The sequence below is a fragment of the Neopsephotus bourkii genome, unplaced genomic scaffold, assembly GCF_033783945.1.
Source record: "Neopsephotus bourkii isolate Nb327-2 ecotype Australia unplaced genomic scaffold, CSIRO-AGI_Nbou_v1 NB_1287, whole genome shotgun sequence".
Classification (NCBI taxonomy): Eukaryota; Metazoa; Chordata; class Aves; order Psittaciformes; family Psittacidae; genus Neopsephotus; species Neopsephotus bourkii.
In genome coordinates, this window is record NW_026901771.1 from 3,398,975 (window position 1) to 3,409,839 (window position 10,865).

A 10,865-nucleotide genomic window follows, 5' to 3' on the forward strand; every position below is an offset into this window, starting at 1 on the left:
ATGGTGATTCAAACAAGAGCTTTTCTATTTTAACAAGTGAGAGGAAATTTGGAAGAAGCAGGGAGGAACAGAGGAGGCAATGGGCAAGAGCAGATACCTCATCAGTAGTTCCAATGTATTCAAAGAAGTCTCTTCAGCCCAGTGTCAGTGACAGCTTCTCACAGTTAACACTTTCTCCTGAAACACTCTGACATCTTTCATCTGCAAGGGGTTTCACAGAACAGGCTTATGAATCAGAGGTTGCCAGTAGCCAGTAGATGTGACAACTCTTCTCAAGAAACAGTGTCGCCATCACACAGATCATCTTTGGCATCAAATATGATTCAGAACATTCAGAACAACACAGATGTCCTGAATTATGACCACTCTATCCTGAAATTCTCCAATACTCATAGAAAGACCCTTTGCAACCAGTCATCACTTTTCTTGTGAATACAGATACGATATGGAACAAGCAGGCTTGCAGTTATCACCATTAATAAATTCTCTCAAAGCCATCAGTTCAACCATATATACACACATTGAGTGTTCTGGTCATTTGTTGAACAAGAAAGCTATCTCTTCAGAACAGAAGCCTTCATAAAACAGAGTTTCCCTTCACGAACAACAGGAGCTGCAGTATCACCACTACTGCTGCCTCAGGAGAAAGCAAAAATGATGTCCTGCTTTCACAGCACAACTTACAAATAGCAGCCTGGTCTGCCAGTGATGTGGCATGGTGTTGATGCAGGCACTGTCCCTGCAGCTGATGGCTGCCCTTGGAAACAGTCATTCACCACACAGCAAAAAAGCCATCCGAACCATCTTCACAATGCCATGCTACAGTAGCCCAGGATAACACTCCAGATGCCATACAAACTGCAATACTGCAAAGAGATGATCATGGCACATACCAGAAATAGGTTATGATGTGCTCTTGCTAATTTGCCAAGGCTCATTAGAACTGCAAATCCATGCCAGGACTGGATAAAACCTGTATGGATCACTAAACACATACTGACAGCTCGCACGTGGAACCATGCCAGGGTAGAAGTTACATACTTTTCAGCTTATGTGTCTGTTTGCTTTCATAAAATGAGGAAGAAAACACTCTTTCACTGACTACTGTGAACACCTCATTTGCATGGATGTAACTGAAATGTAACACTCGTTTTCCCTGAGGTAGAAAAAGGAACCAGATTGAGCTTCCCCTTTCTGATGTACGCTGCCTTTGTGGCACATGGCTGGAGCAAAGCACAGTGAAAACTACTGCTAAGTAGTGCTAGTGCTGAAAGAGTGCTGTGTTTGAATGGAGAATATATAATGAAGAAAAAAAAAGGATCACTGTTATAGATGTAGTTTTCAAGGAAAAATTGTCTTTATTAAAATAGATTTTACTAACTTTTTTCTTTCCTGTTTCTTTTCTCACCAAGTTCTCTCTCTCGGGCCTTCCATACTTGTGGCCATACTGGTGCTTCCTGCATGTTTTTGTGACTGTTAGTTTATTAACCCAACAGAAGATAGAATTCATTTTCCTTTTTCCTGGTTAGTTTTATGCCCTGTTAACAATCAGAACATGTCAGGGAGCGGTCCAGTGCGTAATAGGTTTGGCAATATAAGCAGCAAGAATAGGTCACTAGGACCAAGGAGGAAGATAGGGAATGGAAATTCTGTGGCAATTACACGTTAACTTTTCTGACTGCATCTCATGTCCTTTGGCTGAAAACTTTCCCATTTTGGAATGGTGAAATTACATCTGGAGAAAAGGAATGCAAATATTGTTCCACAGTAAAGCAGCTCAGCATATACAGGTCTTACTTTCTCTTATTTCCAGAAACACCTTGTACAGTCTAGAATGACAGCAAATGATCTTGCTGTGTTCTTTCAACTATCCTCAATTGATTCCTTAATTTCATCTTGCGACTGTTTCTTTCCGCTCACTTGTTCTTTCTGCTATAGGTATGCCGCTCGACCCTTTCACCATCTAGCAGTAAGATCTTAACTGCTCTCCTTCTTCACCTTTAGCCACAGTCATCTACTCCTCTCTCTCATCCATATTAGGAGCTCTGAATTGGCAAAAAAAAAAAAGAGAAGTCACTGTAGTATTCCATTTAACAGCATTCTAATCACCTGGGTGAATTCTTTCGCAAGAGTGCGTGCTGCCAATTTTAATCCTATGTACAGTAACATCTGATTTTTCTTCAGTAGAAGTACTGCAATGTGCAGAGTTTCCACACAAGTACAGAAGGTCCTCCAACAAAAAGTAAATAATATAGACCAGACTGAGCTCTGTCATTAAACTAAACCAGCTGCAGAAAGATTTACTGATGCTAATGAAACTTCACGGTTTTAAAGTCCTGGCCCTAAGGAGAACTCACAATAAAAAGATAAAGCAAAACATGATATAAATGAATTTAGAACACTGTGAGAGGAGATAAAAACCCTCATATATCACATTGTTGGTAAACGCTTGGTACTTAGCCATCCTTCTCATGACAGAAACAGAGGCTCTGCTTTATTAATTTTAAATACTTAGGAACTTTAGGTGTGCAGACAGCTCTGGAAACACTTGTCACCTTAAACATGACTCCCCACTTTCAGGAAAGAAAAGTCTATGAGTTGTGCACAACATAACAAGTGTCTCTGACTCAGTCTCTGTAGATTTACGTTTTTTAGCTATCCCTGGGACAGTTAGAATCATAGAATCATAGAATAGTTAGGGTTGGAAAGAACATTAAGATCATCAAATTCCAACCCCCCTTCCATGGACAGGGACACCTCCCACTAAGCCATGCCACTCAAGGCTCTGTACAACTAGTTGAGGAACTAGTCACAGCAGTAGAAGCTCTCTTTGCAGTATCAGTGCTTCTGTGACCACATCTCAACCTTGATGTACAGAGAAAAGCCACTGCAGGTAGAAGCCAGCCATCCCAAATAAATCGCACCATACAGTGACTACATGTATGCTAACTTTCAACTCTTGTCCTGTAAGAATTGGAATAAGCTGGAAGACAAAGAGATTGACAGCTACCAGGCAATGGTATGAACATTCAACTAAGGCAGGTCAAGTACAGCTGCGTCTGTCAAAGTTACACACTGGTTTTTTGAACATCTGAGCATAGGTAAAACTTCCCTTGGGTTCCCTTGATTTCCCCTTTTCAAGACATTAGACTTGACCAGAAACATATCAACCATAGTTCATGGCTGTCCCATGACCTGGGTAGTGATACAACGTAATGGTACTCCTGAACAGAAAAATCCACATCATATTTCACAAAAGTGACTAAGCAGAACCTAGGAGACAAAATGAGATGCAGACAACACAGGGAAAGGTTGTTCAGTAGCACTTTGTCCCCAGTATTAGCTCAGGCTCTTAGAAATTGCTTCAGGACAAGGTTATAGGCAAGACTAGACTTAGTTATTGCAGAGAGATTAATTGTGTCGTGGCATGTACGTCACAAACCCTGGGGAACAAAGGAAGCTTCTCTGCAGACTGAGCTGATAAGTTAGCTTACTGTAAGTACTAAGTTAATCAGTAGGAGTCTGGGCAGAAGGTAGAGTAGATAATGAGATGAAGCAGGAGAAAGGTGAAATGATTCCCAGAGACTGAAAGAAGAATGATGATCAACAACAGGAAGAAAGGATAAAAAAAGGAAATCTGTGCTCTTAAGTAAAGAAATCTGCTGTTAAATGGAGTCTCATCCCCACAGCATGATTGAACAACAGAAAACAGATTGGGATAAAGAAAAATGGAGGCATTCAATGCATTTTCTGTACAGTCTTTAATAATTCAGATAGACCTTGAGCTCCCTGGTCCCCTAAGTTGGAGGACCATGAGTGTTGGAACAGTAACTTTCCATTCGTGAACACTGAAATCGTAAGGGACCAGCTGTACTAGTAAATGTACTTAAGACCATGGGGCCAGACAGGATTAACCCAGAGTACTGAAGGAGCTAGAGGATGTTATGGCAAGACCCCTCTCGATCATCTACCAAAGGTCTTGGAAGGTCTCTACTCACTAGTTATTCCAATCTTCAAAAAGGGTATGAGGGAAGAACCAGGGAACTACAGACCTGTGAGTCTAACCTCAGTTCCTGGAAAAAACTATGGAGAAGATTATACTGGGTACTACTGAAAGGCGTTTAAAGAATAATGCAGTAATCAGGCACAGTCAGTATGGGTTCACAAAGGGAAAATCCTGCCTAGCTAATTTGATATCTTTCTACTATAAGGTCACACACCCAGTGGATGAAGGGAAGGCAGTGGATGTAGAAATTTCTGGATTTTAGTAAGGCTATTACTATGGCAGCATCCTTCTGGACAAGTTGCCCAGCTGTGGCTGAATGTGTCCAGAGGAGGGCAACAAAGCTGGTGAAAGGGCTGGAAGGAACATCCTATAAGGAATGGCTAAGGACTTTGGGTCTGCCTGGTTTCAAAAAAAGGTGGCTGAGCAGAACTTCACTGCTTTCTACAGCTTCCTGAGGAGGGGGAGTGGAGTGGGAGGCGCTGATCTCTTCTGCCTGGCATCCTGGATGCATGGGAATGGTTCAGAGCTATGCCGGGGGAAGTTTAGACTGGATGTTAGAAAGCAATTCTTCACTGAGAGGGTGGTGAAACCCTGAAACAGGCTTCTTAGAGAGGTGTTGATGCCCCAGGCCTGTCAGTGTTCAAGAAGCATTTAGACAATGCCCTGAACAATATGCTTTAAGTTTTGATCAGCCCTGAATTGGTCAGGCAGTTGGACTAAATGATTGCTGTAGATTCCATCCAACCGAAATGTTCCATTCTGTTCTGTTCTGTTACTCTGTTCTACTCTGTTCTGTTCTGTTCATTCTTTTTCAGACACGCGCTAAAGGTTCAGATGGTAACAGACCTCACAAAGTAATTCGTACCTGTTCTGTTGTTTATCAGTACCCCTAATTCCCAGAACATCAGGGCATAAAAAGGAATTTAACTCATCCCTCTGTGAAATAATAAACCATTGCCTCCTTTGTAAAATCAAACGGGATAAAACAACATGTGACAAACAGCACGCAATCAGGATAGAAAAATGTACAGATTTGCATTTTACAGAACTCATAAGAGTTATGAGTGGGCCATGTGACATGGGCTGGGCCAGCAGCCGTTCCTGCTTTGTGAGACAGAGATCAAGATTCCTCTGGTTCGTGGGGCGGTGGTGGTGGAAGAACATAGTTTTCAGGGCGGTTTATCTCACTAAAGTAAAGCAGACCAAACAGATCCGACACAGGTAAGCACTCCCCCACTGCTCACTCCGCCCTCTTTCCTCAGGAGTTTCCTGCTTTTGTGGGATAGACCAAGAAGAGCTGCAAAAGAGTAGAAGGCATGTGATCGTCTAGAAATTGCCCTGGATTAAGAATCTGGAAAAACAAGGTTTCCCACTCAAAACTCGTACAACGGCATCTTCCCGTCGTTCAGTAGTGGCTGGCTTTTAGTTTCAAAAGAAATCTTCATTGCCTCCCTAGAAGAAAACTCAAAAGGAGGGAGAGTTTTTACCAGTGTCCCATCCTCAGGTCAGAAGGAAAAGGAGCAAGGACAAAAGCACTTGAACATTTTTCCTTGTGATGAAGAGAGAAGGTAAAACATGACTATTTCTACCTACAGAAACCTGTCTCTGGTAAGTATATTCTGAAAAACAATGTAGTTCTTTTTCTGGCATTTGTGTATATATATATGTGTGTATCTATTTATGCTCTAACAGGGGAACCTACTTCGTGTGCAAAAGCACACAATGTAACATATATGTATATATTTGTTAGGAGATGCATTCTCATAAAAATGCCCATTGTGTCATGCTTTTGTCATGCTTTTTGACAGTGTCTTCACCAAAACAGTGGGATATGTGCAGGTTAGTATAATACATGCAAAGTGACATGCAAAAAAAGTTGAATACAGATCCCTGGTATGTGTTCCATATTGCCTGCACATGGTGTAACTGCTGTCTCCTTCCCAGAGAGGCGGTTTGGAATGGGGGACAGAAGGGGCTCTCATGCCTGAGGATGGTGCAAAAAAATCACATCAACAGAAAAAGAACTGACGATATAGGCAAACATTCAAACACATGCCTAGATTTTGCAAAAACAGACATATCCCAGCTACATCTAGAACCTAAAGTAATGTTATTGCTATAATGCTACACTGAAGCTAGGTGTTCTATTTACTAGAGCTGACAGCCCCATTAATAAGGCTACTTTTCTTCCAGGATCTGACCTAGTATCTGAATGTTTGCTATGCAATGTACAAATGTCCTAGAATTAACCTTTGAAGTTATTCTGTGTTTAATAATAACCACAAATCTGTACCTGCTCTAAATTCTGTTAAAAAGCCCTTTTTAGATAAGCCTGGCAATAAGTGCTCATGGTCTATTTATGCATTTTAGGTCTGTGTGTTCAAATGCTCCCATATTCAGTATGCATTCACACAGGAAATTCTAGTACATTGACACTGGCATGCATTTACGAACATGTTTCCCTAGGATATTATGTATGTGCATAGCTGCATGTTCTCATGATGGCATGTACTCAAGTATGTATGTTCTTATTTTGGTCATGATACTTACAACTTCTGTTTTATGTTGAAAAAACTATTCCATCTTCCACAGATGTCTGTCCCCTTAACTGCTCATCTGTTTTCAAGTGTCTGCTACCAGCATCTGTACTGCCATGTGGTTAGAGACACAGTGGAAGAACATCCGCCAAGCCTTGTTGCTTCTTTTCACTGCTGCTCTTCTCATTGGGGTCACCATGCTGGCCATTTCATCCAACATCAATCCAGTAGGCTATTTCTTCCTAGGGGTAGGGGGAGTGTGCCTGATCGGCTATTTGCTGAGTGTGTTTGTTGAGTGTTACCTGAGGAATCGACAGCGACGTGACGCGAATGAGATACCTCCAAACAGGCAAAACCAAGCAGGGTAAGCAGCAACCTGGTTATTCCTCTTACTTTAACCCTCTCTCGTGAGTCATGGCCATTTTACATATTGTTTTGCTGTCTTTCTCCTAGGGCACAAAACACAGACTCTATTCCAGAAGTCTAAGGTTCTTTTTCCGTAGTTTTCCTTCATTCTTCAGGTGGAGGTTGCAAATGTCTCTGCCACGCATGTCCTGTATCCTGTCCGATATATATCTTCTTCCCCCCGGGAACTGATCCACTAACAATTTCCAAGGTTAAACAGATCCAGGCCCAGTTTTATGTTTCTTTGAGTAATTAAGTCTTGCCAAACAATGAGTCAGACAAGGAAAAAGAAAAACTGCTGAGGCAATACTGAATCTTAGCTGGGTTTAGCTCTGTAAACCTTATCTGTAAAGCAACTGTTCCTCGGCAAACTTTTAAAAAGGAACCTGTAACTGGGTGTGTTTCTATTCTTAAACACCCAATTGTGCACTAATAAACCCTGATTTTGAGAGGCTCTGAATTCTTCCACATCTTTTTGGCTTCATGCACATTTGCAGGTTCTCAGCATCATCTAATTTTAACCCCTATTTACAGACCATAGTTGAAGAGTTTACTTGTATCTTTGCTTCTTTGTCTGTATACTCCACATAATCACTATCACATCCTTAAATGACTTGACATTCTTAAATACAGGGTTTGTAAGAGGGCAAAATATTATTGTGTGTTTCCTTTTAGAAAGAGTAAGTAAAAAAGAGTCTCTATTGAGTTTTGCTAGCTTGGAAACTTCCTAGAAGAAAATTAGTATGTTTATTTAAAAATACAACCTAAAAAGGAAAATGTTTCTAAAATAGCAGTTTTCTCTGCAGATACTCTTTTAACAAAAATAATTAGTCCTTTTTTAAGCTAACTGAAAATACTTTCCTTTTAAAAATAGACAAACATTGAGCTAATGTAATAAAAAAGTAAGGTCCTGTTTTATTCCAAGAAATACTTAGTAGTAATTCCTAATAGTAAATTTTAACTGGTAGGAGATTTAAAATGAGAGACATCAAGCCAAACCTAGGACACTGATGAACAGTGTGGGTTTCCTCACTTATTCTGGAGAGTGTGGATGAGAATGGATGAGCCATTCTCTAGACCATGAAGCAAGATACTAAGTTAGCTGTACAAGTGAGCTGATCCAGTGGCAGAATATCACATACAGTAATCCCGTGTGAGATATACTGTCTCAGCCCCATCTATTGATTGGTCCCAATAGTACATTATCTGGACTACCTGCTTCTGCATAAACTAATCACTGTAACTGCCATTCCTCTTTTTGTGCACAGGGTGAACGCTGCCTATGAAGCACCCACCTATGAGGAAGTGATGACCATGTCAGTTCCAGCAATATGGACAATTGCATCCAATCCAGGCTTAGTACCCTCGCCACTGAATGAGCCTCCTCCTTACAATGTAGTTATTGAATCATCCACCCAAGAAGAGATGATGGTGGAGGCTCTCAGGGTTTCAGCAGCGTCAGATACAAGGCGCACCTCTGAGACAGACACAGGACCCAGGATGCAGTTGCAGCTGGTGCTACCCCCAAGACTGCAGCGGTTTGTTTCGGATATCCATGAAGTGAAAGGTGTTGAAGACAGGTTTGAACCACTGGAACCACTCACTCCACCACCTGCTTATGAGAGTGCTGTCAACGATGATGTCTTTGAAGATGCTTTCCAGCCCTCCATATTATGATTCATTTCACCTTCCAGGAATGCAGAATGAAATCCTCTGCCCAATATAGAATGCTCCTAGAGGGAAGGTGAAAGAGCTGAGATTTTTCACACCAGAAACTGTAGAAATTTGCCTCACCATTCTTGAACCAGAGCTGAGCTACAGACACAGCTTCTGATGTCACTAGAATCTTTTGCACAAAATACAAACCAATGCAATACCACAATGGCTCGTCTTGGCAGATAGGTAAAACCACTGGGAGGAAAGCCGCATTATACCTGGCAACAATTCTTAAACTGGAGAGACACCTTTATGGGGGAGGAATGTGAATCCTGAGAAAAGGTTTCCAAAGGACCCCTGAAGAAGGACTGTAGGATGCAACCAGAAGAAGTTGCCTGGGAAAGTGGAGAAATAGAAACAGCGCTAAGTAGATTCTGCCTGTGCATTACAAATGACTTTGCAATCATCAGTCATCCTAAAACCCCTACTGAGAGACTGAGGCTGTAGTTCCCCCGAGTTGCTGCTTTGCAGCAATACAAATTTATAGCCTACACTGTTTGTTGTTACCCCTCTGCTGCACTTGCTGGGCATCCTCTGCTGTGCTCCACTGCAGTCTGACTGAGGGAAGAATGGCTGTCTTCATCTAGAAGCTGGCACCACCTCATACTTGTCTCTTGGGATTGAAAAGCTGATGGCAAGCACGGCACCATGAAATTACTTCAGTCCTTCACAAGGTTCTCACCCCACACAGCCTGCAGTGGTGGACAAGAGGGAGATAATAGCAGCTTTTTTCCTGTAAGAGGAGCTGGCAATGGGATGTGTACACTCATACATGTCCTCTGCCTGAACCACTACTCTTTGCAGCTCTACAGGAGGGTGTCTTTTTCAACTTTACTACAGGCCCAAACAGATGACTCGAGATACTTCATTGCTATCATGGCAAGAATTTGCACCTCCACCTCTCCACAATGCAGCCATGCATGGAGGCTTCTCTCTGGACTCTGCAAAGGGCCAGTCCATCTGCCAAGGCCACAGCTGCAGCAGAGCACCTTGGAGAATGACAGCTCTGAGGCACATGTGGTGCTCTCGTGGCTCTAGGCTGGAGCCAGGTTCCAGCTCTCACTGATCAGTGATGCTGTGCGGTCGTTTACAATGGTAGAGCTAATCTGAGAGGCCATGCAGCATTAAAGTGGTCTGCAGCATGCAAAGAGACATTCATGTCTGGTGAGTGTCCAAATATAAGCAATGAAATAAGGTGGTCCGAATCTCTTTATGAAGGAGAGCAGCAATGATCAAAGCTGTGTCTCATATGACTGCATCACCTTTAATTCATATGAGAAACCATCAGAACACCGGCTAGAAGCAAATAAATTATTTCTTATCGTTTGATTCTTTTAGGATAAAAAAAAAAAAAAGAAAAAAAAACCCAAACCTTTTTATGTTGTTTATAAATAAACCACATTAAAGATACCTGGTGGCATCATTAGTTTTTCCTCCCAAAAGAAACACCCCAGAAAGCCATGCTTTTGCCTGCATTCAGCTTATCTGATAATCTTGGCTTAGAAAGTGGAGTTTAATTTCTAAATCTACAACTGAATCACTTTAATATCATTAATGATGCAGCTATGATGATACCATTATCATAGAATAAGATCTAAATCTCCTGATAGAGGCAGTGGGATTTCTTTAAAGCCAGCCACTTGGTGCATTTCCCTCCTGTATCTGCAAACACAAAAGAACAAACCACAGTCAAAACCAATACAGGTATAGCACGCAGTAACAGAAACTGAGTGTAAACTGGGCCACCCAGGACCTTTCTGAGTGCACCAAATTGCCAGGAATCAGGAATAAATTCAGGCAGCCAGCACAGAAAAAAACTGATCAAAACAAAGGCCAAAATGTCACTGGTTTTGATCACTGGGATTTTTACCTTTTTAAGTTATTCAAGCCTTTGGACTTGTGTTAAGTTCTAGCATGTGAAACTCCTGTGCACCAAGGAACAACTATCTGAAGCTTTACATGACAAGAGCTGTAAATTTGCTTCTGCTAAAAGGATTTTCATTTGCTTTTCCCTTAATATTTCAAGTGTACTCTGCACAACGCATGTGCTCCCTTCTCCCACTTAACTATGGGACATTACTTGAGCCCTTTATCAAGGAGCGTGACCAGCAGGTCGAAGGAGGTGATCCTGCTCCTCTACTCTGCTCTCGTGAGACCTCACTTGGAGTATTGTGTACAGTTCTGGTGTCCTCAACATAAAA

At 41.8% G+C, this 10,865-nt stretch overlaps 1 protein-coding gene across 2 annotated transcripts; it reads left to right on the forward strand.

Annotated features, from left to right (window-relative positions):
- The first annotated feature begins 5,096 nt into the window (after positions 1-5,096).
- On the forward strand, positions 5,097-10,001 carry TMEM139 (transmembrane protein 139). Of its 2 annotated transcripts, none has more exons than XM_061365493.1 (4): positions 5,097-5,140; positions 5,269-5,614; positions 6,599-6,907; positions 8,217-10,001. In XM_061365493.1, exons 3-4 carry the CDS (start codon positions 6,660-6,662, stop codon positions 8,623-8,625), a joined length of 657 nt encoding a protein of 218 aa, XP_061221477.1. In that variant the 5' UTR covers positions 5,097-5,140; positions 5,269-5,614; positions 6,599-6,659; the 3' UTR covers positions 8,626-10,001. The 2 variants fall into 2 exon arrangements, with proteins under 2 accessions (XP_061221477.1, XP_061221478.1); XM_061365494.1 differs by having other exon boundaries at positions 5,099-5,227; positions 5,511-5,614.
- The last annotated feature ends 864 nt before the right edge of the window (positions 10,002-10,865 follow it).